The sequence below is a fragment of the Scleropages formosus genome, chromosome 16 (assembly GCF_900964775.1).
Source record: "Scleropages formosus chromosome 16, fSclFor1.1, whole genome shotgun sequence".
In the NCBI taxonomy this organism is placed as follows: Eukaryota; Metazoa; Chordata; class Actinopteri; order Osteoglossiformes; family Osteoglossidae; genus Scleropages; species Scleropages formosus.
This window is the reverse complement of record NC_041821.1, coordinates 21,939,936-21,964,404: the sequence shown is the minus strand read 5'-3', so window position 1 is coordinate 21,964,404 and position 24,469 is coordinate 21,939,936. Positions and strand designations below refer to the sequence as shown.

The window sequence follows — 24,469 nt, the reverse complement described above, 5'->3', positions numbered from 1 at the left end:
AATAGTAGTGACTATTAATATGCTACATAAGCTGTACATTCTATGCAAAATTGTTTTTGATGCCTTATTCAGCAGGTTCTGGCAGTTGCTCTCTAGCAACCTTGTCTAACCTATCATTCTGTTTTTGAAAACAATAGTCCAGGTTTGACCCCAGATCAGCTCTCTGTAGGCACGGTATCATCTTCTGGCTGTTGGCCTTGTCAGATGAATAACAGACTTATTTCTTCTACACTGTGGAGGGATTTTGGATTTCTTTCAGTGGCACATCATGGATTTTTTTTCAGCAGAGACTGCCATTTTTTTTTTCCTCTTCTTCTTTTTGTTCCTTTTTATGTTTTCTATGTCTTTTTTGCATATGCAGCTGTTTTCCTCAAATCTCTATACTTTTTGCTCCCAGAGCTTCCAAAAGCTGAACAATGAGTTGCTGAATAGGCTTCATCACTGCTGCTTGTTACTTCTGATTTCACCTGCTTCAGCCCTCTCCTTTTCTCTTTCCCCACTGTGTCCCTGCCTCCTCCCCAACTGTGCAGAAGTCCTCCGAGGCTGCTGTGCCCCCCACTGCCTCCCCCTCCTCACAGGCCACTGAGAAGAGCAAGGCGGAGGTACCGTGATGCTGCTTTTGTTGCGTTTCCTCTGCTCTCTGGCTCAAACCGGCACCATGCCAGGGTCATCTGTGGTTCCCTTTCACAACTTCCCCTGTCTCACTATATTATGGAAGACTCCTTGGATTTCTCTTTGAATGCTGAGATGTCTTGCTCTAAGCTGAAAATTCCTACTTCCTCCTGCAAGTTGTCTCCATTGAGGGCTTGACCTATGACCTCTACTGGACTAATGTAAATGTCATTGATCATGCTGAAAACCTACTTTTAATGCTGGGTCAAGAACAATGTGCTTGATGCTGCAGCAACCCAAATGTCATTTGCATATCATTGAGCCCTGTCCCTTTTCCTGCTGAATTGCTGAAGGATTCCAGGGACAGTTGCCCTCAGATTGCACATTAGTTGCGTATAAAATACCACACAATTTACAGGGGCGAAGGTGGTTGTTCCGTCAAAAGCTTGGTAATCTAGTCATATAAGATACATTTGCATTTATTCATTTAGTTATATCTAGCTATATATAATTATTTACCCATTTCAACAACTGGGTACTTTTTACTGGTGTAATTTAGAATATGTACCTGCTCAATGGTACTAGAGCAGAAAGTGAGATTTGAACCTGTGCCCTTCAGATCTGAAGGCTACAGCTGTAACCAAAGCACTACCAGCCATCTAATTTTCCAGTGAACCACCTCTGATCCTCTAGGAGAGATGCATAGCCTGAATTGTTTCAGTTGCTAATGGCATTGTTTTAACATTGTTTCACACTAGTAATCAATAGTCATAAAACTACTACACAAACCAAAGGGTATGTCTGCATTTCTTATAGTCATTGCTCTGTCTTATTGCATCGATCAGGTCAAGTAGTAAAATTAATTTAGTGGAGATGACATTCAAATTTAATTTTGATACTTGCATTCTTTTTATAGCTCATTATTCATAATTTAGCTTTTGTTTTAATGGAGGATGAATCTCCAGTCATCTTACAATAAGTGAGCCAGATATTAACCACACACGACTTCTGAAGTTTTTCAGCCGCACAGAACGGGCTCTGGCTTAATTGCTTAATTTAAAAGAGGAGGTTGCGGGTCAGGATTATCTCTGTCTGCTATAAATTGAACATTTTGAGCTAAGGGATGTGAACAGGCAGTAAAAAAAGTTCACTTTTCCTTTAAATGTCCTCTTGGTGATTGTGCTCTGTTTTTTTAAAAAAAAAAAAGTCACATTTATTTCACCAACAGAAGGAACGAGAGAAAGAAGAAAAGAAAGAAAAAGATCCTGACAAAGGGAGCAAATCTGTGGTTAATGAGAAGGTAAGGGATTGATCTGTATCCACTCCCAGAATTTCAGTGTTTTTAAACAGCAAGCAACTGACAATAAAATAACATGACATGCTGAGGGCAGGGGATGTTCTTGTGTCCTCCTAGTGACAGGCCACTTACAAACTTGGTGGGAGTAGATGACATCAGCACAAATGTTTGGAGAAATGTTTTTAGAAATAATAACATTTTTTAATTTAGAAAATGGTTTTCTATCTCAGAAAACAATACAAAAGTACAGTACACCAACAGACATACATTAATTAATTTAGCTAATGCTTTTCTCCAAGTAAGTACCTTGCTTAAGGGTCCTACAGCTGGAAGTGAGACTTAAACCTGCAAGTTTTAAGTTGAAAGGAAGCAGCTCTAATCATTACACTACAGCTGCCACAGGCGGAGAGATCAAGATAAAAAAAAAAACCATGATTCTTGAAGTAGTCACTTTTTCATTCCACTGCATAAACCAGCTAGTATTACCAGAGTAGCTGCATATTTAATAGATAACTTGGTACATGTTTATACCATATATGGGAGATTAATGGAGAAGTGATTGTGAAAGCTGTTTTGACACCCCTATTAAATGTAGCGAGATTCATCCATTCTGAGTTGGAGAAGGAGGTCATTACACCACATTGGAGCCAGAGCCAAAAACTTTTGTGCTTTTGATTTTGGACCTCTTGTGCCTGGGGCCACCAGGCTACCAGAGTTGGAGGATTGTTGCATTCTGGCAAAAGTGTAGCAAGCAATCAAGTCTTGTAAGTATTGGGGAGCAAATCCATTGATAGTCTTGTAGGTCATAACCAGAGTCTTGAACTTGATGCAGGTAACTACAAGAAACTAATAGGCAGAAAGGAGGAGCAGCATTCTGTATCAGCTGGAGAGGTTTGATGGCAGAAGCTGGAAGACCAGGCAGGAGTGAGTTGCGGTTGTCCAGCTGGGATATCGCTACTGAATTTACCAGAAGTTGTGTAGAGTTTACAAGAAAGTGCAAGATGTTCTGCAGGATGCATCTGCAAGAGCAGGTTATGCCTTCAATATATTGAGAAAAGGACCGACATGACTCCGTCATTACTCTGAGGCTCTTGCACGATGAAGCAAATGAAATGTGAGTTGCCCAGTTTTTTTTTTTTATTATTTTTTTTATAAGAGTTTTCTGCAGGAGGATGGTTCGCTTGGAAGGTGAAGGATCTCTGTTTTGGAGAGGTTCAATTTTAAGCGGTCACGTCCAAGCAGAGAGATGTGAGAAAACATCTAACTCCAGGGTGAGAAGAGAGGAAGATCTGAGTGTGGTCTGCAAAGCGATGATAAGAGAATTCTTGGGAGGCAGTGACAGAGCTGACGGAAAGGGTTTAGATGGAAAAGAGTAGGGGGCCCAGCACTGAGCTCTGTGGAACGTCACTTGAGAGAAGCTGAGGGGATGACTTGGAGCCATGTCAGACCACTTGGTAAGATTTACCAGATAGAAAGGACCCAAACCATTTCAGCACGTTTTGTTGAATGCCAAGCTGTCCTAGACAGGAGAATAGAATTCTGTGGGTTGAGTGGTAAATGCTGCAGGTGGGTTGATGAGGACTGAGGAGAGTGGGCTCCTCTCAGAAATGGAATTAGTCTTATCCTCCCAGCTTTTTTGCTTGGTTTTGCCTGTGTTCCTCTGTGTTCGCCCTTAGATCAGGTGTGATGGGTGAAGTACCGAAGAGAAGTGTAAACTGCATTGTCGAAAGTGACAGGAAATCTACCCGTCTTTTCTCTCAGGCTTTCTTTGTGTACGTATTCTTATCTGTGGATGTCTCTGCTTATGTCTGTGTACCTTTTCACACTACAGCTCAGACCTTTCCAATCTGTGATATTCCAACAAATAAAGTGTGAAAGCTTGCTGCTAGAATAGTGTAAACTGTTTTCAACAGCTTATTCGCAGCCATCAACACCATAAACTGCTTAAAAATAAAAAGGACGCTGCAGCATTTTTCGTTAATGTTTAGTATAGATTAATTGATCTAGAAATGACGTGCAGTAAACAGGAAGTCAACATGTCCATAGCAATGTGTAACAAATTGGAATAAGGATGCATGTTTATATGAAATGTAGCTATTCCCCTGCATCCTCGTCTGGTTCTTGTGGAAGAGGCGCATGGATCATTGAGCCCATGGATGGCTGCACCTTCTGGTGTGGTTATGTTTGGCAAGTTCAGGGAGTGGCTGCAGCTCACTTATATGTTCATTTTTGTTCAGAGCTTCTCACGAACTATCTCCCTACAGTCTTTACAGACAGTAACAAGGCCTACAATAAGAGGCCAAAATGACATCAGTAGTCACCACTGTCCAGATGTGGTTGTCATGGTTGCATGGATTTATGTATCTTTAAGTTGTGTAAGTCCTTTTCAATAGCTCTTTTGTTGCAATATTTTTGTCTCCACATAGTCCCAGAAATAGCAGCAGTGTCAGTCAGAAAAGTGGTGGCAAGGTAATGATTCAGGTTGAAATGTCTTAAAAGAGCAATCGTGACTGTCTGTTGCTAATGTCAAATTGTTTGCTTATTTATCTCTCCAGTACTGTTTTTGTTTGGCACAGAAATGTGGATTAAGACGTACAATCACATAATTCTTTATCTCTCTTATTGGCAAAACATGCCCTTGTTGTTAACCTGGAGTGGGCTCCATGATTGATTAAAATGACAGTGTAGCATGTGTGTTGCAGCGTGGTCTGCTGGAAGAGGCCGGAGTGTGACTGGAATACTGAGCAAGCTGGGGGTTTGTTAGGAGCTCACAGACTAACGTTCATGTGCATCCTGCTCGCAGAGGCGCTTCCTGTTCCCCAACAGTCTTATTCTGGTCTTGAGGTATAATAGAGACATTTAATGAAGGAATAACAGAAATTTTGCAAAATGAGCAGGAAGCAATCGCATAGTGTTGCTGTGTACAATACAAAACTAGGCAAGCAGCCCTGCTCTCGCCTCACCTGGGTGGTGTAAGAGCTTGTGGGTTCAATCACCAATCTGTCTGCGTGGAGTTTGCATGTTCTCCTTGCATCTGAGTGGGTTTCCAGCCAATGTTCCAGTTTTCCCCCTACAGGCCAAAGACATGCTGTTCAGGTGAATTGGTGACTGAGTCACCCATTTGTGTGTGTGAGAGAGGGAGAGAGACAGTGTGTTTTGCTACTGTATGGATGAGTGATTAACTGTAAGTAGTGTATCTAGCAGTGTAAGTCACCTTGGAGGAAGAAGGTGTGTGGGCTGAGAACACTACATAGTGTTCATTGGAAGTTGCTTTGGACAAAAGTGCCTGCTAAATAAATAAATGTAATGCCATAATGGACCCACAAATGGACAGGTCTCTGTCCATGTATGTCTTTGTCCTTAAAGATGCTAAACTTTAAAATATAACAAACAGTTGGTATTTCACGTACACCCTTTTTCAGTTAAATAAACTTTGTCTGCATTAATATCTTTCATTTCATTGATTGCATCAGTCAAAATGATGTCCTCACAGTGACGGCGTGCGTGCGCTCGCCTGTGGAAGTGAGGGACAGCTGTCTTTGTCATCAACAGCAATCTCTGTAACATGCTGAGAAGATGACAGTAGCAGTGTTTTTAATAACGTCTTCCTGTCGAATCTGGAGTCTGCCAGCCCTAAAGGAAGTCCGACAGTTTTGCAGCTTAATGGAACAAATGCAATGCTAGTGTAATAAGAAATGAAGTGTTCTGTGTAAACAAATACACTTTTGGCATAAACCTCACAATTTGGTTACTGTTTTATTGACTGTCCACCATTTTGGTAACATTACAGAACTACACTGCTATCTCCAGTTTCATAATGAAATGGTACATGAATTAACATCAGTAATGAATCATTGAAAATGTCACTTTTGGTTTGAGTGACACAAAGCCTATGTAAAACCACACATTCGTGGTTTTTTTTTTTTTTTTGTTCGCTGATTGGCCTTATTGCATAATTTTTCTCATAACTTGAGTTTGTGTACTTGTTTACACTTCTGAATACTGCCCATGTTGTCATGTGTTGTGGTTACAGAGGCCAGATTTATGTCCTTCCATGCTGGACAGCTCTGTATTTTCAGAATTGAATGACTCTCGTCTGAGTGACACCAAGGCCCCTGTTCAGCATGTTGGAGGTGAACGTTTGTTATGTGAATAAATTAATTGTGTATCTGTATGCGATTGGAAAGAGAGGGTGTGAAACAGCTTTGCACAGCTTATCTTGCTAACTATGCCAGGATGGTTTTGCAAAGGGGGAGGGCTCGGGATCGGGCGTGGGAACAGGCACCTCTCCCATCTCCCCCTTGTGTGAAAATTCCCCAAACTGCTGACTGCAAAGGGGGAACTCAGTGGGACAACCTGCCCATTGCAAACCAGCAACTACACCCATACAACCAGTATTTAATGAACGCTGGATTACTAGGAAAAACTACACATTTAATGCGAATCATTGCCCAAGCATGGTTGAAATGCTTTCTTACTTGTGAAACAACTTTAAATTTGAGTATAACAGCATGATTTTGCATTCTGTGGGTTTCACACTTTTCCTGTGCATGTGAGAGTCTGAGATCCAGGTATCCCACAGTTTCTTGGATAATGCATGCATATTGCTGGCAGCTGACTTCCCCTTTGAAGCTTCTCTGAGATCTAATGCAAGATTAATGCTGCTGAGGTATAAGGTTTGAGTCTAACTAGTGACAAATGTGCGACTTGGATCCTTTCCTCTTACGCTTCACAAAAAAAAAAAAAAATCAGGATCTGTCCATTTTTCCCCTCAGTGCCTTCTTTTAGCCAAGCATGCTTTGTTGTTCCATCTTAGGACTGTTTTGATTTTTTTTTTTTTTTTTTTTTGGATAAATATTCCATGGGTACCATATTATGCGGTCCTATGTGTTTGACTACCCTTGGTCCTAGGCTTGGAAAACTTCTAAGACTGTTTTGTATCAAAGGGATGAAGATGCCATGATTGTGTCTCTGCGTTTGTGCATGGTTTTTTTTTTTTTTTTTTTTTTCCCTTCCCCCCTTCACTTCCTTTGTTTGCTCGTCTTGCTGAATAAGGAACACAGGGACCAAGGAGAAGCGGAGAGCTCAAAGAGATCTTAGGGGATACTGTCTTCAGTTCCTCTCCATGTCTCTGCTGCTGCTTTGAGTACAAAGCGTCCTTGTTTTCGGTGTATAGCGGAATATATCTAGCGGCTGTTTCAGAGTCTGACCGTGTGGTTTAGTCCTCTTGCCCCCCAGATGTGGAACGACAGCGGTCACGGCAGCCAAGTTGCCCTCAAGCCTCGGGACACAAAATAACGAGGGAATGAGTGACGCATCAGCGCTGCTTAATTCTGTTTCCTTGCTTCTCCTCCGTCTATAACAATGACCTTGAGGTCCCAGCAGGACACTGGATTCCCTCTGGGATATAAAGGGTTGTGTTGAGGGAGGCAGGAGATTGGCAGTTGCATTTGCCTGCACGTAATACATGATATGAGGGCACTGATGTCTCTGGGCTTGTTGCCCCTGTAATGGCAGGCCTGTTGAATTGAGCCAGTCCAGCCCCTTCTACCTGACAGGGCCCAGTGAGTGTGTGACTGTTTAGGATGCCAGCATGGGCCGCTGCCAGTATCCCAGTTTGCCATTTCAAAGGAACAAATTGCTTTTGAGCTGAATAGCTTGTAGACACTCCATTTAATGAAATACATCTTCCAAGACAACACATTGAAAGCTTTATTTTTGTGCTTTGTTCATAGAACACTGGAGTATTGTCAGGGGTGAGAAAATATTAGGGACAACTTGCTGTGTTATTGGCCCTGACCTCTGTCACCCGTCATGTTGCTGCAGCCATTAGGGACTGCCCGAGGAGATGGAAAACAGGATGTGACAAACTCCTGCCAAAACACTCTGTACCTTCACCACGCAGTTACCAAGCCTTACCTACTTTTTGATGGGTTTTGGCTTATTCAAGGTTACAATGGTGAACTCGCTCATTTCCTTGAGCGTGTAAATGGCAGTCGTGGCTGTTGTTCCGCACTGTGGAACAGGTGGACAAATTTTGTTGTCCTGCAGATAGGCCATTTCCACATTTGCAGAAAATTTGCAGTCTGTTAATACCTGCAACACAAGAAAAAGTTCTCCATGCATCACATTGCATGTTTTGTGTCATTTCCCCCCTTCTCCTTTTGCTGGATCAGTCAAAAATCGAACAACTTTCTCCTAACCCATTCTTTAGGGTTTGTAAATTTGATTTAACTTTTAAATGGTGAAAAGAAAATCAATAACTTTTGAAAGATGGTAAATGTGGGAGAAATAATCTCAAGTAAAACAAGTTTCAAAGGTTAAATAAAAATGTAGTTGTTCCTTATTTCGGTGTATTTTAGAACTCGTTTTTGTACAGTCATACCCAGCATAATGTCCTAACAAACTACGTCCGTTTGCCTATATGTCCGTGGTCCCATAAGAAAATAGAAATTAAAGAATTTTTTTAAAGGTTTAGATTTGTGTTTGTCACACGGAACCAAGGACATGGGAACGGCTGGACCCAAGTGCAAGATAGTTTATCAGAAACCAAGGGGTCAGGCAAGTTCTCGTTGTCGAGGACGGGCGAAGAGTTGGTAGATCGGCGGTCATAGTGGGAGTGAGGATCCACGGACGTAGTCAGGAGATGAGGCGAATGGTCAGAAGCTGGGGAACGAAGGAGATCGGGACATGAACGCTAAGGAGGACGGGTGTGTCATTGAGATTCCGCGAATGTGAAGGAGCTGAGGAGGGCCTTTTAAAGCTGTTTTCTCTAATTGTCATCAGGCACTTGATCATCTTCAGGCGCTGTCAATTGTGGTGCAGGTATGGACGTGACAGTGTTTTATGTTTTAAAAATTTCAAGTGAAACAAATTTTATTAAATAAAAAGCTTATAGGTATTTTTGTATTATTGTAGTGTACTGTATACTGTGCTGTAATGTATACTTTTTACTACATTATACTGTTAGAATGTGTAGATGTTTTTATCCTTTTTACCACTATTACTATGCTTACAGTACTGTACAGTAATATAAAGTTGTACAGGTATTGACTGAACTTACTGTTTCCATACAACAACAAAATGTTCGTTCAAACAACGTCCAAATCGTACAACATCCTGTTTCTCAGAACGTTTCTAGGACGTTAAGCAAGGCATGACTGTACGTCCAGTGCAATCATATGGTATGTTCATTTTCAGCCACTGTGCTGTGTATGTTCAAGCTGAGCTCTTTAAGTTGTCTTAAGCTGTTCGCTGAAGGAATTTCATAGTGCAAATCGTATTAAAGTGAACCCATTAGCAGAGTACTTGATATAATTTTTTAATCCTGTTAACTGTAGCAGGCATTACTCAATACAAATTTGGTTTAGGATGTTTAAAAAAAAAAAAAAGAATTACAGGTGCATTTGTACTAACAATGTTCCCTTCATCATATTGTTTATGAAACTTAATAAAATGTGTTGAACTTAATAAGCCAAGAGCAATAGAGTATGAAATCAGAGCTCAAATAATGAGCACTGCATAAAATCAAAAGCCCCAAGATTCTTGGTTCTGGACCCAGTAGTCTCTTTCAGACCCACTTCTCCTGATCGCCTGTCTACTCCATAAATTTGCTCTATATCATCTGTTTAAAATAGGGGGGGAGAAAGTTTTATATGCAGCTACTCGTGTAATGGGTGCTGGTTATATGGTAGTATTAGACTAATTGACTGTACTTCAAAAGTTGCATGTCTGTATCTATATCTTGATTAAATAGATGTGTGCATCAGGTTGAAGAAAAGCATGTGTTAAATGAATAAATGTAATGTAAAATTGAATATAATTTTCAGAGCACAAGATACGGGGACAAAGCTGTTTTCAGTTTAGCGTGATTTGTGATATCACACATTCAGTGAATACCACAGTCTGTTCAATAACGTAGAGCTCAGTTCTGGGAAAAGATGCCAACATATACAGGGTGTCACAAGGACATGGGGCTGAAATGCTGTGATTTTCCTGGAACACTTGTACCTGTTCAACAAATGAATAAATATAAATACATTTATGGAGGTTGTCTATAGCATATTCCCTGCTAGTCCACAATTTTGTCAGTCACATTTATTCTCTTTTACCCCACTGTACCAGACAGCTTTGGTTTCGAGCTACAGTGTCAGCTGGTCCTTGGTTTCTTTTGAACGGAGGACAGAGTTTGCTCTTTCTCACCAGATGTGTGCAGAGCTACATCCCAAACTGGAAGAATGGTGCCATGCTTTAGGGTCTTGAATGATATCTGAATGCAGAAGTTTCATTAGACCGAAGCTGTCCAGCTATTGTCAGTACAGGTATTGTAGTGTTTCAGGTGTTAATACATATGTGTAATTTTGAAGGTGGCCAGTTTTCCATTATATCCCTGATTTAAAGTGACTCGCCAGAATTATTCCTGTGAATCGATAGCATAAAACATCCACCTATCCATTTACCATCAATGCCATATGTCCTCTATAGGTTCTGTGAAGCCTATCCAGGCAGTACCGGGTATGTAATGGGGTACACACTCACCATACACAAACTAAAAGCAGCTTAGTCATCAATGCACCTGAAATACTTGTCTTTAGACTGTGGGAGGAAACCCACATGAACACCAGAAGAACTTGCAAACTCCATAATGACTGGGCTGGATTTAAATCCCTGTGAAAACCCAAAGCCCAGGACCTATGAGGCACCACTGTACCAAGTTGGCTTAACAAGAGTTTAAAAATGTAAGTTACTTTGACTCAAAGTGGTGGTACAGAAGCACGAATTTGAAAGCTCTTATTTGTCAGCTAAGTGACATAAGAGTAAGAACAGTAAATTAATGCATGGGCAGACGCAAAGATTAAAGAACACCTCTCATTTTAACCACACGCATTAAGTGTCTTTGCTTTTATATGATTTTAGTGTCACAAGAAAAGCGACTCTAAGAGATTACATCTTTCTGAGCTGGCAGCAGGTAAAAAAACTGATAAATCTAATTACAATCTCTCTGTTCTAAGCTTGGCATCCCATTTAGCGTAATGTTGATTGTTTGCTGCCTTCAACAATGGCCTTTTTAAAAGTGCCACATATTACTTTGATGTAAATGAACAGGGAAAAATGTAAGAGCTGTTCCGCTTATGCAACTTCTCTGTAATTGGCAACCAAATGTGACACATACTTTGACTTGCAGGTTCATATTTTATTTTTATTATTTTGCTTTCGTACTTGGATAAATCCTTACTTTCAGCCACTCAGCAATGACCTTTTTGTCCTTCTGTCCCACTTGTGCAAAGGGAAGAAGGCATATGGGGGGGAGCACAATTCAGAAGTTCTCTTAATACAGCAGCTCACATGTCTGCCAGTTATAGTAGGAGGGAACAGCCTGAAAAGAATTTTTCTGTTTCACTTAAAATATCACCTTAAATGTTGTTAGGGAATGGTTATACCTCACACCTGTATGTCTGAAGACTGGGAGGACCAATCCGTTTCAGATCGGTGCTGCCTTTTTCTGTGCCTTTTATCTGTGGACGCAGCCATGAGGAAACCATCATGACAGCATTGCTCCCTGAACTGCCAACTTACTGTCAGGTGGTGCCATTTTTGGAAAAAGTGTTACTGAAACCCCTCCCTTGTTCATGGTGAGTTGTTTCTGGATCTCACTAGGGACATTTCTGGCCCACCATCATTACAGAAAATCTCAGCATCTAAATGACACAGAACCTGTAAACTGCTTTTGGACAGAGGAACCCAAAAAGCAATTTGTGTATGTGAGGGGGCAGGAGTTTCCTGCTTCCTGGTGAGATGCTGCTGCTGGATCCCTGTAATAATTCCTGACAGACTAGAGAGAAGTATGCTTCTGCACCTCCCTCCCCAGCAAGATGTTTCATGGGTTTAATTAGTCAAGAGTTGTATGTAATATCCACACACATTAATTCATTTAGCATACGCTTTTCTCCAAAGTGACTTACAATTTTAAGCTATTTACGGTCATTTCCTCATTTATTCTGCTGTTCTCTCCCCCCCCCCCCCCCGGAGCAATTTTTAGCATAAGTGCCTTAGTACAGGAGTACGTCAGATTTGAACCAGCAACCTTTGCATCCAAAGGCAGCAGCTCTAACAACTGTACTACCAGCTGCCGCACATGGTAGCAAAGTCTGATCTCGAAATAGAAAGTACTTTTAATTGAGTTATACCTAGCTGCATACATAGCTGTATGCTGTGGTGGAGTGGTTCAGGTAAAGTACCTTGCTGAAGACTACACAATAGGCAGAGTCCTGTGAATTAAGATGGCAGTGGCTATGTTATAAATCCATGATAACTGCCATTCTGTTTCCCCAATATCCAGGTCATTTAGTAAAATGTATGTGGGTTGTATAAAGCTACAGCAGAACTCCATTATACCACATGAAATAATGAAGCCGCACTATTTCCGTTAAGAACGTGTTGAGATGTACGTCGCTTTGGAGAAACGCGTCTGCTAAATGAATAAATGTAACGTGTGGCAGTGACATGCATTTGACTTACTGGAATTCTGCCTGCATTGGTGAAGACTAAGCACGAAGACAGGGAGGCAAAAACTCATTTGTCCTGTATTGTCAGGCTGTCATGAAATCCCACCGTGATCACTGAAGGCACTATCAGGGATAGAGGCGACAGACTAGCATTCGGTATCCGCAGACCTCTCTAGTAGAACCCTGTGTTTGAGACACTTGAATAGCCTGAATTTGTTTGCAGAAGCTTACACCATTTGATTTGTTTTTGTGACCATTTACTTAATGCTGCTCCACAGTCCAAATCTTTCCAGACATGCAGCCCTGTGTGTAGCAGAAGGGTTGACGTTCACTGAGAACTGTAAAAGGCTAACTGTGCCAAAAAGAAAAGGTTCTCCATTTCCTTACTGATAGTGAGTGCTTTACATTGCTGTTGGATTATTTTATTTTTTTTTTTTTCATGAGGAAGCTTCTGTATTCTTTAAATTACATTTCCAAATGACATTTTCATATTTTACAAACTCCAGCATGTCTGGCAAACAAACTTGATGCCTGTAGTGGATTAGGTCATTAGTTTCCAAACCTCTTTTTGGAGACCCAAAGCCATTTCTTACATTTGTTCTGTTGGGTAAATACACACACAAGATCAGGATGGTGTTTTTCAGCCTTAAATTGAAACCAAAAATCAGTGAGTAGTGTTAATCTAGACTATGATTCTTTTCTGCCATGATTGTTGCTCTTGGTTTATGCACAGCCCTATTTGGTAGCACAGTGATCCATACTGTGGAGTTCCATGCTCCGCTCAGATTTTGTTTTGATCGGTGTTGTTTTTCATCATAATGCTGGTGCTTCTGCATTCTAAGGCAACACACAGCAGCAGTAGCTTTTTGACAGCACAGTTGTTGTGTTACAGGAGACATTTTGGGTTTCCTGAATGGCAGACATAATTGTTCAGAGGAACACAAAACTTGTTTCATTTTTTTTTTTTAACCTAAAAAATCCTTCTATAGCATATGTTGCAGCAGTACTCCTTCACGCCAGCCCCTATAACTCCTCCACACTCTACCACACATACACACCATGAGAAGCACAGAAGTGCGTCTGAGAGGCACAGTCTCACCTCTAAGCCTAAGGCGTGCGATAGCAGATGCTGTCTTCCTCACTGGTAATAGAAGAAAACCACCCCTCTCTCCTGAGAACATCTTTTTTGACCTTTGAGGCAGCAAGAGCTACTGTGCTCCGGGAGCCTGGAGCCATGAAGCTGGGGGTGTGTGTATAAAGCGCTGAGAGACGTGTCAGCCGACATAGCACCGTCTCCATGTCTCAAAGCACTGGGCCCTCCATCATCCCGCGATGGATTTAACAGCATACCAGAGTCAAGAACAGCTGGCCGCCTCTTATCATAGAGTTGTTATTCTTTAGTTTAAGGAATGACAGTACCGGGTGCTGTGGAAACACCATTTGTTTTTTTTTTTGTTTTTTTTTTTTTTTCCCCCTTAGCTAAGGAAATGCGTTTCATTCATTTGCTTTCTTCGTTTGTATTACTATTAAATTTGGATCATATATTTGTGAGAGTATCAGGAGTTCAAGGCTGTGGTACATTTTGCTCATGTGAGAGGAAACGAAGTAAGCTGGCCTCATCAACGCACTGCTGTTAATTGGCAGGCCTGCTCAGTTTGTTGAATGAAGCTTTAAATTGGATAGACCCCTGCCTCATGACTACTAACGGAGTACAAGGAGAAAGAAGGACCTTGACGAAAAGATTATACTCGAGACGTGTGAGGAGGGAGAGCGCTCAGTGGGGGGTTATTATACTTCTCTCCGTTTTTGTTTTATGTAGAGCGGGAGAAGAAATGGCAGTGACAGAAGGAGCTCAAGGGACGAGGAATGGTGACAAATATGAAGCAAAAACTGTAATTTCAGCTTAAACTGGTTGCTGTCCCACTGCATTATAAAGCAGTTGTTGTGCATTTCAACACACATTGTGCATTTCAACACACTTCATTTGACTTTTTTTATTATTATTTTAAAGTTATGAAACTAGACCCTATTTTTCTGTAAGTGAAACTTGCCAACAAAACGCTAAACAGAACTTCAGACGCGTTTTGTCTGTGTGGTTACTGTGGTGAAAGATCTTAATCCTGTTTGATGTTCTCCATTGCTTCTGCAATACTGCTGCTCATAGAAAAGGAATTGGGGGCGTTGGTTTTACATTTATTTAGCAAACACTTTTCTCCAAAGCAACGTACATCTCATAGAAAATGCAATTTGTGCATTACCTTAAGTGAAAGAGACATAGCTGCTGGTGGGTGATTCTTAAATACAGTTTGTTTCCTTCACCATATACACTGATATTCATCACACAAGTAGCTGCATAAAACTTTACCAGAATATCACCAATTCCTAATCATTTTCCTGGGTTCCCCCACCCCCCCACTTTGGAGATGCATTTAAACAGTTGCATTGCAGGAGTGTCTCTGTAAAAGTTTGATTTGAGCATGATCATGAACGTTTATACCTTACATGAACTTAAGAGATCGTGCTTGAAGTGAGTCTGGAAAAGGTGAGTTTTAAGACCCTTTTTAAATGTGGACAAAGATTCAGCAGTTCTGAGCGAGATGGGGAGGTAGTTCTGCCACAACAGAGCCAGAACCAAGAGCTTTCGTGCACGGAACCACCAAGCAGGCAGATGTGGAGGAGCGTAGCGGTCTGGTTGGTGTGTAACGAATGATCGAGTCTTGTAGATATCTGGGAGCAGTTCTGTTGATGCATTTGTAGGCTATAATCGGAATCTTGAATTTCTTCTGGGCAGCTATGGGAAGCCAGTTCAGAGAAACAAGTAGAGGAGATATATGTAAACCCTGCGGCAAGTCAAACACAACCCCGGCAACAGCATTCTGTATCAACTGTTGAGGTTTGATGGCAGTAGCAGGAAGGCCGCACAAGAGAGAGTTGTAGTAGTCCAGATGGGATGTCACCATGGCCTGCACAAGTATTTGCGCAGAGTTGGTTGTGAGGGAAGGACGGATCCTGCGGATGTTGCGCAGGATGGATCTGCAGGGTCGGGTTGTGACTTAAATTTGCTGAGAGAAAGATAGACTTAAGTCAGTCATCATTCTCAGACTCCTAGCCAAGGTGGTAGGCAAAACGAGTGAGTTGTCCAGTTTGGTCAAGAGATCATGACAGGAAGACAGGCCAGCTAGGAGGTGTAGGATCTCTGTTTTGGAGAGGTTGAGTTGTAGGTGTTGATCAGACATCCGTGCAGAGATGTCCGACAGGCAGCGATGTGCACGGAAATGTCTGATGCTCCAGGTGGAAAGGAGAGGAAGAGCTGAGTATGAGCGTAGCAGTGATATTTGAATCCATGGGAGGCAATGACAGGGCTGAGGGCTGAGGGAGGAGAAGTAGATCGAGAAGAGCAGAGGACCCAGTACCAAGCCCTGCAGGACACCAGTTGAGAGGCAACAGGTTTTTAGAGAGAAACTGGGTATTAGCCAAATCTCCTCTTACGAGTAGTACATTGAGATTAACAAATATGAGTTGTGTTGTCCTGTGGGCTGCCAGTTAAGGTTTATTTTGTCTTTGACAATCCAGTCACCTCTGTTAATGATCATAAGTGGCTCTGACAGCCATCGTTCAACTCCCTGTAGAGAATAGGCAATACACATGGACCTCGTGTCTGTTTTTTTTTACCATGAAAACCTTACAGTACACAAATGAAAGATGTACAATGTTTTTCTATTTTTAAACTTATAAACATATCTAATATTTTTGTCTTATTACAGTATATATATACAATCAGATAAGGCAAGCTATTTATGAATGGTTTTTCAGTAAGAAATGATTGTAAATGCAATTATGAATCTTGAAATTTCTCCCTTACTCATACATTTAGCAGGTGCTTTTCTTCAAAGAGTAAAGGTTTATTAAAGCAGAGTTACTGTGATATCATCTTTTTGCTTGCAAACATTACTTAAGTTGCTGCCCACAGAACACACTCAGCTTCTCATTGGAGGGACCACCAAGCAACCAGAGGTTGAGCAGCATAGCACTGTTGCTGGGGTTTAGTGACTGATCCAGTTCTGTAGGTATTGGAGTGCAAATCCTTTCAGCATTTTGTAGGCCATTAAGATCCTTGAACTTGATATAGGCAACTACAAGAAACCAATGGAGAGAGAACCTTAGTCCATTTAAGTTATTGATATTACTTGGATACCTTCTCAGCTATGCAAGGGAGGGGTGTCTGGGCTTTGGACTGTAATCTCTTAGAAATTAAGTCCAGTCTGTATATGTAGTGATTAATAAAGAAGAATTTTACAGCACACAATTTTTGTGTCCATAGTGTATGCACAAAATAACTATCCTCATGTGGCTGTCATGACACATATCTTCAGTGAATGCATTTTTCTATTTTGCAAAGATCACAGGAAGTTGAGCTGGCAATCCAGTTTACCTTGGATTAGGGACCTGCATTTTCCCCAGGAAACTGGTTGCTTTCACAGCCTGTGAGGATGAAACGCACAAATGGTCACTGAACTGCTGAATGCTTGTGTATCTGAAGTGTTAAACAGGTCTTTCTATTCAGCTGTGAGTTTTTGAGATGACCACTTTTGGGTCCATCCATGTGGAAGAAGCTATCTGCGTATTACATGCTGTCAGTTATCTAGCCCTGGTACTTAATAGGGCCCTTGGTACTTTACTGGAGATTCTACCCCAAACTCAATCTGATTGAGATTCTGACTCAAGCCAATTTCTGAGAAATGCAAACCCTAAGCTGTTTAACATTGTCTTTCTTTTTTTGATCTTTTATTTTTTCCAGTCTCAGAAAAGAGATGAAATCCAGCGAGACTCAAAAGCCAGTCCCATGAAGAATGCAGAACCAGCCGTTGACCTGCTTGGCCTCGGTAAGACACTTGTGGCAGAGCTAAGCCAGCGCGGTTGGGGTATTTGAGCACTTAGTTGTTGATCTGTTTGGCCTGGCCTTAGGAGTACAGGCAAGACCAGCCCCAGGTGATAGCAAAGGGTTCCAATGCTACCCAAGGTCAGAAAACATCAGAGAAGCTGGGAATGATGGGATGCTGCATGCACTGTAGATAGTTCAGTTATCAAGTTTAGATGACACTTTGGGAAGAGCAGCAAAGCCTGCAGGAACAAGAGGATGAGCCAAGGCACTCAGATGTTCTAATGGGTTGTTGTAAGAATTTTTTTTTTTTTTTTTTTTTTTTTTTTAAATAAGTGTAATTGAAATGTTGGGGAGCTTGTTGTGGAATTGAGTGGAAATGGAGAACATTTAACACTACCGCCCCTTAGCTGTCATTCTACCTTCTTGGCTGTTTGAGCCAGGTGGCAGCTGGCAGGAGGAACACAGAGCAGTGGCAGTCAGGGAAATAAGAGGAAGTTATCAGATGGGCTTCAACATCCGTTCCAGTGGTTTGCCTCTTTGTTTTTCCCCATATTAGGATGACTGGGGATCCAGAGAGGAATGGCTGGCATTAATGAGTTCTGAGGAGAGATGATTTGTGTGTGCATGTGTGTGTCTGTCTTTGGTCCATTGGGTGCAAGAGGGAGGAGGCTGTGAATAGAATTTGGGCAGGCAGGTGAATGGATGGATTCATCACATTGCACCTGGCCCAAGGTGAACTTCAACTGGGAGCAGAGATAGGAGGTGATAAACAAGGTTTGGGATTTCTGTGTCTCCTACCAGTTCTGGTGGCAGCTCCTTGAGCAGGCCCACCACATAATAGGCCCGGATGGAAGGAACACAGGAGATGACCTTTCAAGTGCCATTTTGACAAACCATGTTATCGGAGCGCTGGGTGCCTGGGACAGGTGTTTAATGGAACCTGTCTCCGCATTCCATTGAATCTTCTCTATACCCATCATGCATATTTAAGGGCGTTTATTGCAATTTTAGATTGTTGGACCCAGACAGGTCACGAGCTGTTATTGCCATTAAACCTTGCTCGCTGCGCATTGTGATTGACAGGAAAAGCTGCCGAACAATTACTGTTATTTACTCAGTTATTCACAGCCAGCTTCCTGTAAGTTTCATTAAAACGGCAGGATATTTACGAAAGCAGGTTAAACACCATGTCTTTTTTTTTTTTTTTTAAAACTTTATTCATTTAGCATGTCTTTCTTCAATGTATGATGGCAGTGGGACTTAATGGTACCTAGTTCTTCAACCTTTCGGATGGAGTACAGCTCTTGAACCCTAAGCCATTTTTCTGGGATAGGTCTCGTTCCAATTTTTGTGGTATTACACTTTCCTAAAAAGAGTTTAGATGATGTTCACAGTATGTTTTAAAGAGCTCTGCTATTACTCATCTTTTTTCGCTCAAGTTGTCTTTTCATTAGTTCCTTGGGTGAGCAGGAGCCTATCAGGTACATAAAGAGCCCATCCTTGAGCAGGCTGTCTACGGACCTCAGCGCTGCCTAACCCACGATTAACAGCAGTACAGATGTTATACTTTGAATGTTTTCCTGGATCAGTGAGTGTGACTCCACATTGCCCTGCTGTTCTTCACACTTCCCTTCTGCCCTTTCCAGATACCCCAGCAGTTAGTTCTGGCAACAGTTCCAGCAACACGGCCCCACTTAGTGATGACCTGGACATCTTCGGCCCCATGGTGTCCAACCCCCTGCCCTCATCGAGTGCACAGGTAAGCCTGTCAGCTCCTTTCCACAACCCCTTCTGTTTTGCATCAGCTCAGTATTCATCAGCTCTATCACCATTTACACATCCTGCCCAGATTCTACATGTTTCAGTATTCCCTTCCTATGCTTGGAAGGTTAAAAAAAAAAAAAAATCCTTTGGTACACTTTTCTGGTGTCCATCTAAACACCCTTTTTTGTGCATTGTCTGTTCTCCATCTTTTTCATTACTCCATCTCATCCCCTCTCTGTCTTCCACCTTTTCCTGTGTTTCCACTCTGCACCTCTCTATCCACAACCTTAGTCAGAATTCTGTCCACACAGATCCCTCATTCCCTCTGCTTTTACTTGTTTTTCCCTGGAGCTGATTCAGGTCATTGTGAGAGAACAGTTCACACTCATTGTGCAGCCCTATCACCCGTGCCCACATTGCCGAGCCCTGCGCTCTCTGGGGAGTCACTGTCTTTAGCAGCTTACTCCCCGTCCCAACTTCAGCCAAGGGCCAAGTCTTTTTAGCTCAAATAATCTGGTTTTGCTCTATCCTGGGGAAGCTCCCAGAGAGCCGTAAAGGAAAGGTCACACTCAGCTGTTGACATTCCTATTTGAGTTGTCACATTTTACGCTCCCAGTCAAAGTTGCCAAAATTCATTTGGGAGGCAAACACAATGAAGGCATTGGCAGGCTTCAGCAGAAAGGATGCTAGTTACAATTTCAAGTACTACTTAAATGACGTTTCTAGGGCCTTCTGCCTCACGCGTGTGCATCCGCTGATATTTCTTGGCTTTTGCCACGACCAAAGCCAAAATGCGTTTCTAATACATGTGGTAGCCCAAGGCTATGGCCACCTGGGACATTTATAGAATAAGTGTGCACAACAAGGAGCTGTTTGTCTTTGATGCAGGAGGCCAGTTTGACCGCTGTGCTCCGCCAGAGGCTGAGCCGGGGGACCAGGCCGGCAGCTAACCATCTATTTTCCCCACGTAAATTAACTTTTTATCCGCCTGCACACAAAAAAGCACAGCACTTCTGCTCATGTGAGATATCTCCTCAGCTCATGGCAGCACAGTCTTCCTGTAGGCTCTCTGTGCCGAGGGTCCTGGTCTCTCTCACAGCGGGGAGGCGGTGCAGTCCGGCAGCAAATGGGCTTCATCGGGTCTCCAGCAGGGGAAATCACGCATTGTGCATTTTGCTAAATCTGTGGCTGAGATACACCCTCTAAAATCACCCCGGTCACATCTACAGATTTGCAAGCAAAGTTCTTTGCACAAGAAACAGGAGCAGTAAGACTGGTGTCATCTCTGTTATGTTGATCATAGAATGCTATGGATTATGAAAAGAACAGTACAATATCTGTGTAATACATGCCTTTGTTGTGCTAAGCCTTAAGCTGCAGCAACAAAGATGAATTATGGTATTATTTAGGATAGTAAATGGATGAATGAAAGGCATGGAACTCAAATGACTATGTATGAGAGCACTTGTCAGATGTTCACAAGCTTTTGGAGGAGGGTCACTCCATAGGCGTATAGCTTCTGTGCTGAAAAAAACCCATCTGATGGGATGCATCTCAGGACCGTTGTCTGTCTTCTGTTCTACCATTATCTCCTGAGTTATTTCAGCATCTGTTTTGGATCTTGTTGGCAGAGTGAAAAGGTTTTAAATATAGCTTTTAGTTCACTAATGAGGCACAGTTAGAGAAATTCAAGGTAAGAAAGAGTCACACCTGTTCACTTATAAGATATTTAAAAAGCATCTATGCATATTTCAGAGAGACCCGTCTGTACTTCATTTCATCTTCCTTTTATTTCTGTTCAGTGTCTGCTGAAGAGACCACGTCCTGTCTTTTCCGGCGTGTTCCATGTGCGGAAAGTTTTCCTCTCTGTACTTTCTTTTCCTGCTCGTTTGTGATCAGCAGGCGCGTGAACACAGCCTGTCACAGTGTGAGGAAGCAGCCGGACTGTAATTCCATTTCTTTAAAGCCTGAATTCACTGCACAAAAAGGAATTCTGAGTTCTCCAGGCAAGCCTGCACCATGGTTGTAATGAGGGATTACGGGAGATTGGGGAGGGTGTAGGACGCTCGGAAGCTTTGTCCTTAAGGCAGCGCTACCTCGGAGGTTAGGAGGGCTTTGTACCTATAGATAGATAGCAGTCATTTTGCAAAAACTGAACTGATCACCTTAATATGTTTACTTTTGTTAATTTAGCAAACTCTTTTCTGCAAAGTGGCATATGGTGACTATTAACTGGTATTTAGCTGACACTTTTGTCCAAGGTGACTAGTGCTAGGTTTACTGCACTAAACCCCTACAGTCGGTCACTGATTTACACTGCAGAGCAGTGTAACAAACCCCCCTTCACTATGGTCATTGTCGAGTCACCGCTTTACTTGGAACACACACTGGAGTACCGGAAGGAAACCAATGCAGAGACAGGCAGGACATGTAAAACTCCACACAGATTGAGACGGGTTTAAACCCATGTCCAGTTGTACAGCTCGGTTACTGTGAAGCCTCGCTATTACTTGTGGTGCCATTGTACCAGCCATTGATGCAAAACTCAAAAGCTTCTGCCTGCCGTAGGTGGCGCTTTAATGCAGAGGTAACAGCTGTCTTGGGTTATATTGTTTATGTAAAGGATGTAAGGAAAAATGTAGAAATAATGCTAGATTGTCATGGTTTTCATTGGGTTTCATTAGCTCTTAAGCTTTAAAAATTAATGAGTTATTCGTTGTATTGCTCAGTTGGGCATTCCTGACTGTAAAGCTGCACCAATCAGCCAGTACTAAAAGACCTGCATCTGTAACCTAATGAAGGCTGCACCATACATAATCTAAATGACTTCTTCAAGCATTCTTCAATCTATTCTAAATGTATTATGACCAGTGATGGAATACTCATTGTTTATGCGTCTATAATTCAGATTGTATTTGTACGCGTTTCCGTTGGCTCCGTGTCACGTGCCGTTTTGGGGATGTAGGGCTGTCTGCATTTCCCCCACCATACAGCTTTTCATTCGCGTGGTTTATCTGCTGCCAGGCGTCATGTGGGACCCCCGCTGTCAACCAGGTGTGCTGCTGCATCTGCAAGGGCCAGCTGCCAATCTGGCCTTCATCTAAATGGAACGACAGTTATCTACCCCTCCCCACCCCCCGCCGCTCCCAGTTTGCATTCCTGCTGGAAGCGACAGCCTTAGGAAGCCATACGTGTCCTGCATTGCGGTGTCATTTTTAGCAGGAACAGTGGTTGGCTCTGTTGTTAAAAATACACGGGGGGACAGTTGTTTCTTATAGATGAGAATTTGTGGTTGAGGAACTAGTGGATCCGTTGCTCATTCAGGTTACCAAAGGAAACTTTATCGTGCCCTTTAAATACACACGCAATTTAAATACGGACACAGTTAAATGGTAATGCCGAAATGAGGGTATTTGCTAGACAAATAATTTATTTTAATGCTATTAAGCAGCAGTGGCTTAAAATGCTGAATTATTTATTAAGATTTAAGTCCCACTAACAGTATTTCTATTCTAGTTTTCACTGCTTGGATGCATTAAATATTTATTTAGCTGTAAAAATGGATTAATTGTACACACACATACAATGCATGCCACACAACATGTGCACGTGTCAGGGCAGATTATCCTTTTCTATTATTTCAGTCCAAATACCTTGACTTGTTGGCCTAGGGTGTTGTTTATTACTGCATAGTGAATTTTTCTTTCATTTGAGCACATTTGTCAGTAGTGTGAAAATATCTTGTCTGTTGTTTTGAGCTTGGAGTCAGGCTATGGTGGAGTTGGTGGGATGGCTCCCACTCCCTGTTTCTGTGTCCTCCTGTTGAGAAGTGACCCTCCTGGTCATAGACGTGACTCCAAATCCACATCCCATCATGGTTTAATGAAAAACTGTGCTCTCAGTAGGAATACCTCCTTCCGACATCCTGTCAACGTGCATTAAAGGAGGCCAGTGCATGCTGTACACTCCAAGTGTGCAAAATGGTGTGTTTCCATTAGCATGCCATAATGTAAGCCAGCAACGGATCCCACATGTCACTACACTCATGCTTCAACTGTGTGTGTCCAATGTGAACCGTGCTTTGATTTTTTTTTTCCGACAATGTTAATAATGCAGCGTTCTCCTCGATGCCTGCCCTTCACAGCCTAACACAACAACTGGGGCACCTGCCACAGCGGCAGCATCAGCTGCGGGGACTGTAGGGGGAAGTTCCAGCACTGCCCAGGGTGAATTGGACCTGTTCAGTGAGAGCTCTGGCAAGGTGGAGGACACGGCCAAGAAACCCCTCTCAAAGGACTCCATTTTGTCACTGTACAGCACCAGTGGCATTGCCCAGCAGCCCACCCCAGGTAACGCACCCCCCTCAGGAAAAGCCATACACTCTTATGACATCCCTACACCGAGCTTTAGTCACAGGCCTGGAAATCACATTGCCAACAGGTGGTGAATACTTGACTCTATTAGGTTATTTAATCTTTATAGTTTGAAAGGAGGTTTTTGAGTGGAGTGACTGTAATATAATGAGGGCTCTGAACCAGAGGTCTTACTGCGAAGATCAATTATTTAAGCACCATGCATTTCAGTGCCGTTTCACGTCAGTGGGATTTAAACTTTCTTGCAGCCTTCACTGTTAATGTCACACTTCGTAGCAGACATTTTCAAATGTGAAAGCATCGCCTCTTATCGAGGCAGTCACCTGTTTATTTTTAGTCTTTATTGACTGGATGGATTTTAATGATGTCTCCCACAATTTTTCTCACCATGACTGTAGTTACTGGAGGAAATGGCAAACAGAGTGATAATGTTAGCATTCATTATTGTTGTGTGCTCCCCTCCCTCCAGCTGGCATGTTCATGGGAGCTTCCCAGATGCAGTTTCCTACCCAGCCCCCGTCTGGGTTCCAGGGATTTCCAGGCATGGGCGCAGCCATGCCCCCCACCACCATGATGGGGGCTGTAATGGGCCAGGGGGGCACCATGATGGGCCAGAATGCAGGCATGATGGTTGGCATGACGATGCCCAACGGTTTCATGGGAGGCGTCCCAGCTGGGGTGATGAGCTTGGCACCTGGGATGATGGGCCCACAGGGGGGTGCTGTGCCGGCTGGAGTGGTCCCAACACAGAATATGTACGCCATGCAGCCTGGCCAGCAGGGGCAGTGGACTATGAACCAGGTGGGGACCCCCTTCATCCTAAAACTCCATAATTCCTCTGACCAAAGATGTATTTCATTGCACTCATTAGCCTCAATATTTTAATGTACTATTTGTCCCAGTGTGTCTCATGATTATTATTATTAGTATTATTATTATAGTGGAATCCCATCCAGGATGTACTTTGCCTCGGATCTAAGGCTTTTATGATAACTTCCAGACCTCAGAGACCTTTACTGGATTTAAGGTTACTGAT

At 42.5% G+C, this 24,469-nt stretch overlaps 1 protein-coding gene across 2 annotated transcripts in view; it reads left to right on the top strand.

Annotated features, from left to right (window-relative positions):
- The window catches only part of smap1 (small ArfGAP 1), a 51,977-nt gene that overhangs the window by 25,902 nt on the left and 1,606 nt on the right, over positions 1-24,469 (top strand). Inside the window, exons 5-10 of one of the 2 annotated variants that reach the window (XM_018750937.2) lie at positions 531-602; positions 1,841-1,912; positions 17,213-17,297; positions 18,943-19,055; positions 23,205-23,409; positions 23,903-24,234. In XM_018750937.2, coding sequence (XP_018606453.2) covers positions 531-602; positions 1,841-1,912; positions 17,213-17,297; positions 18,943-19,055; positions 23,205-23,409; positions 23,903-24,234 — 879 coding nt within the window. The remainder of the gene's footprint in view (positions 1-530; positions 603-1,840; positions 1,913-17,212; positions 17,298-18,942; positions 19,056-23,204; positions 23,410-23,902; positions 24,235-24,469) is intronic. The other variant, XM_018750938.2, reaches the window with a different exon arrangement.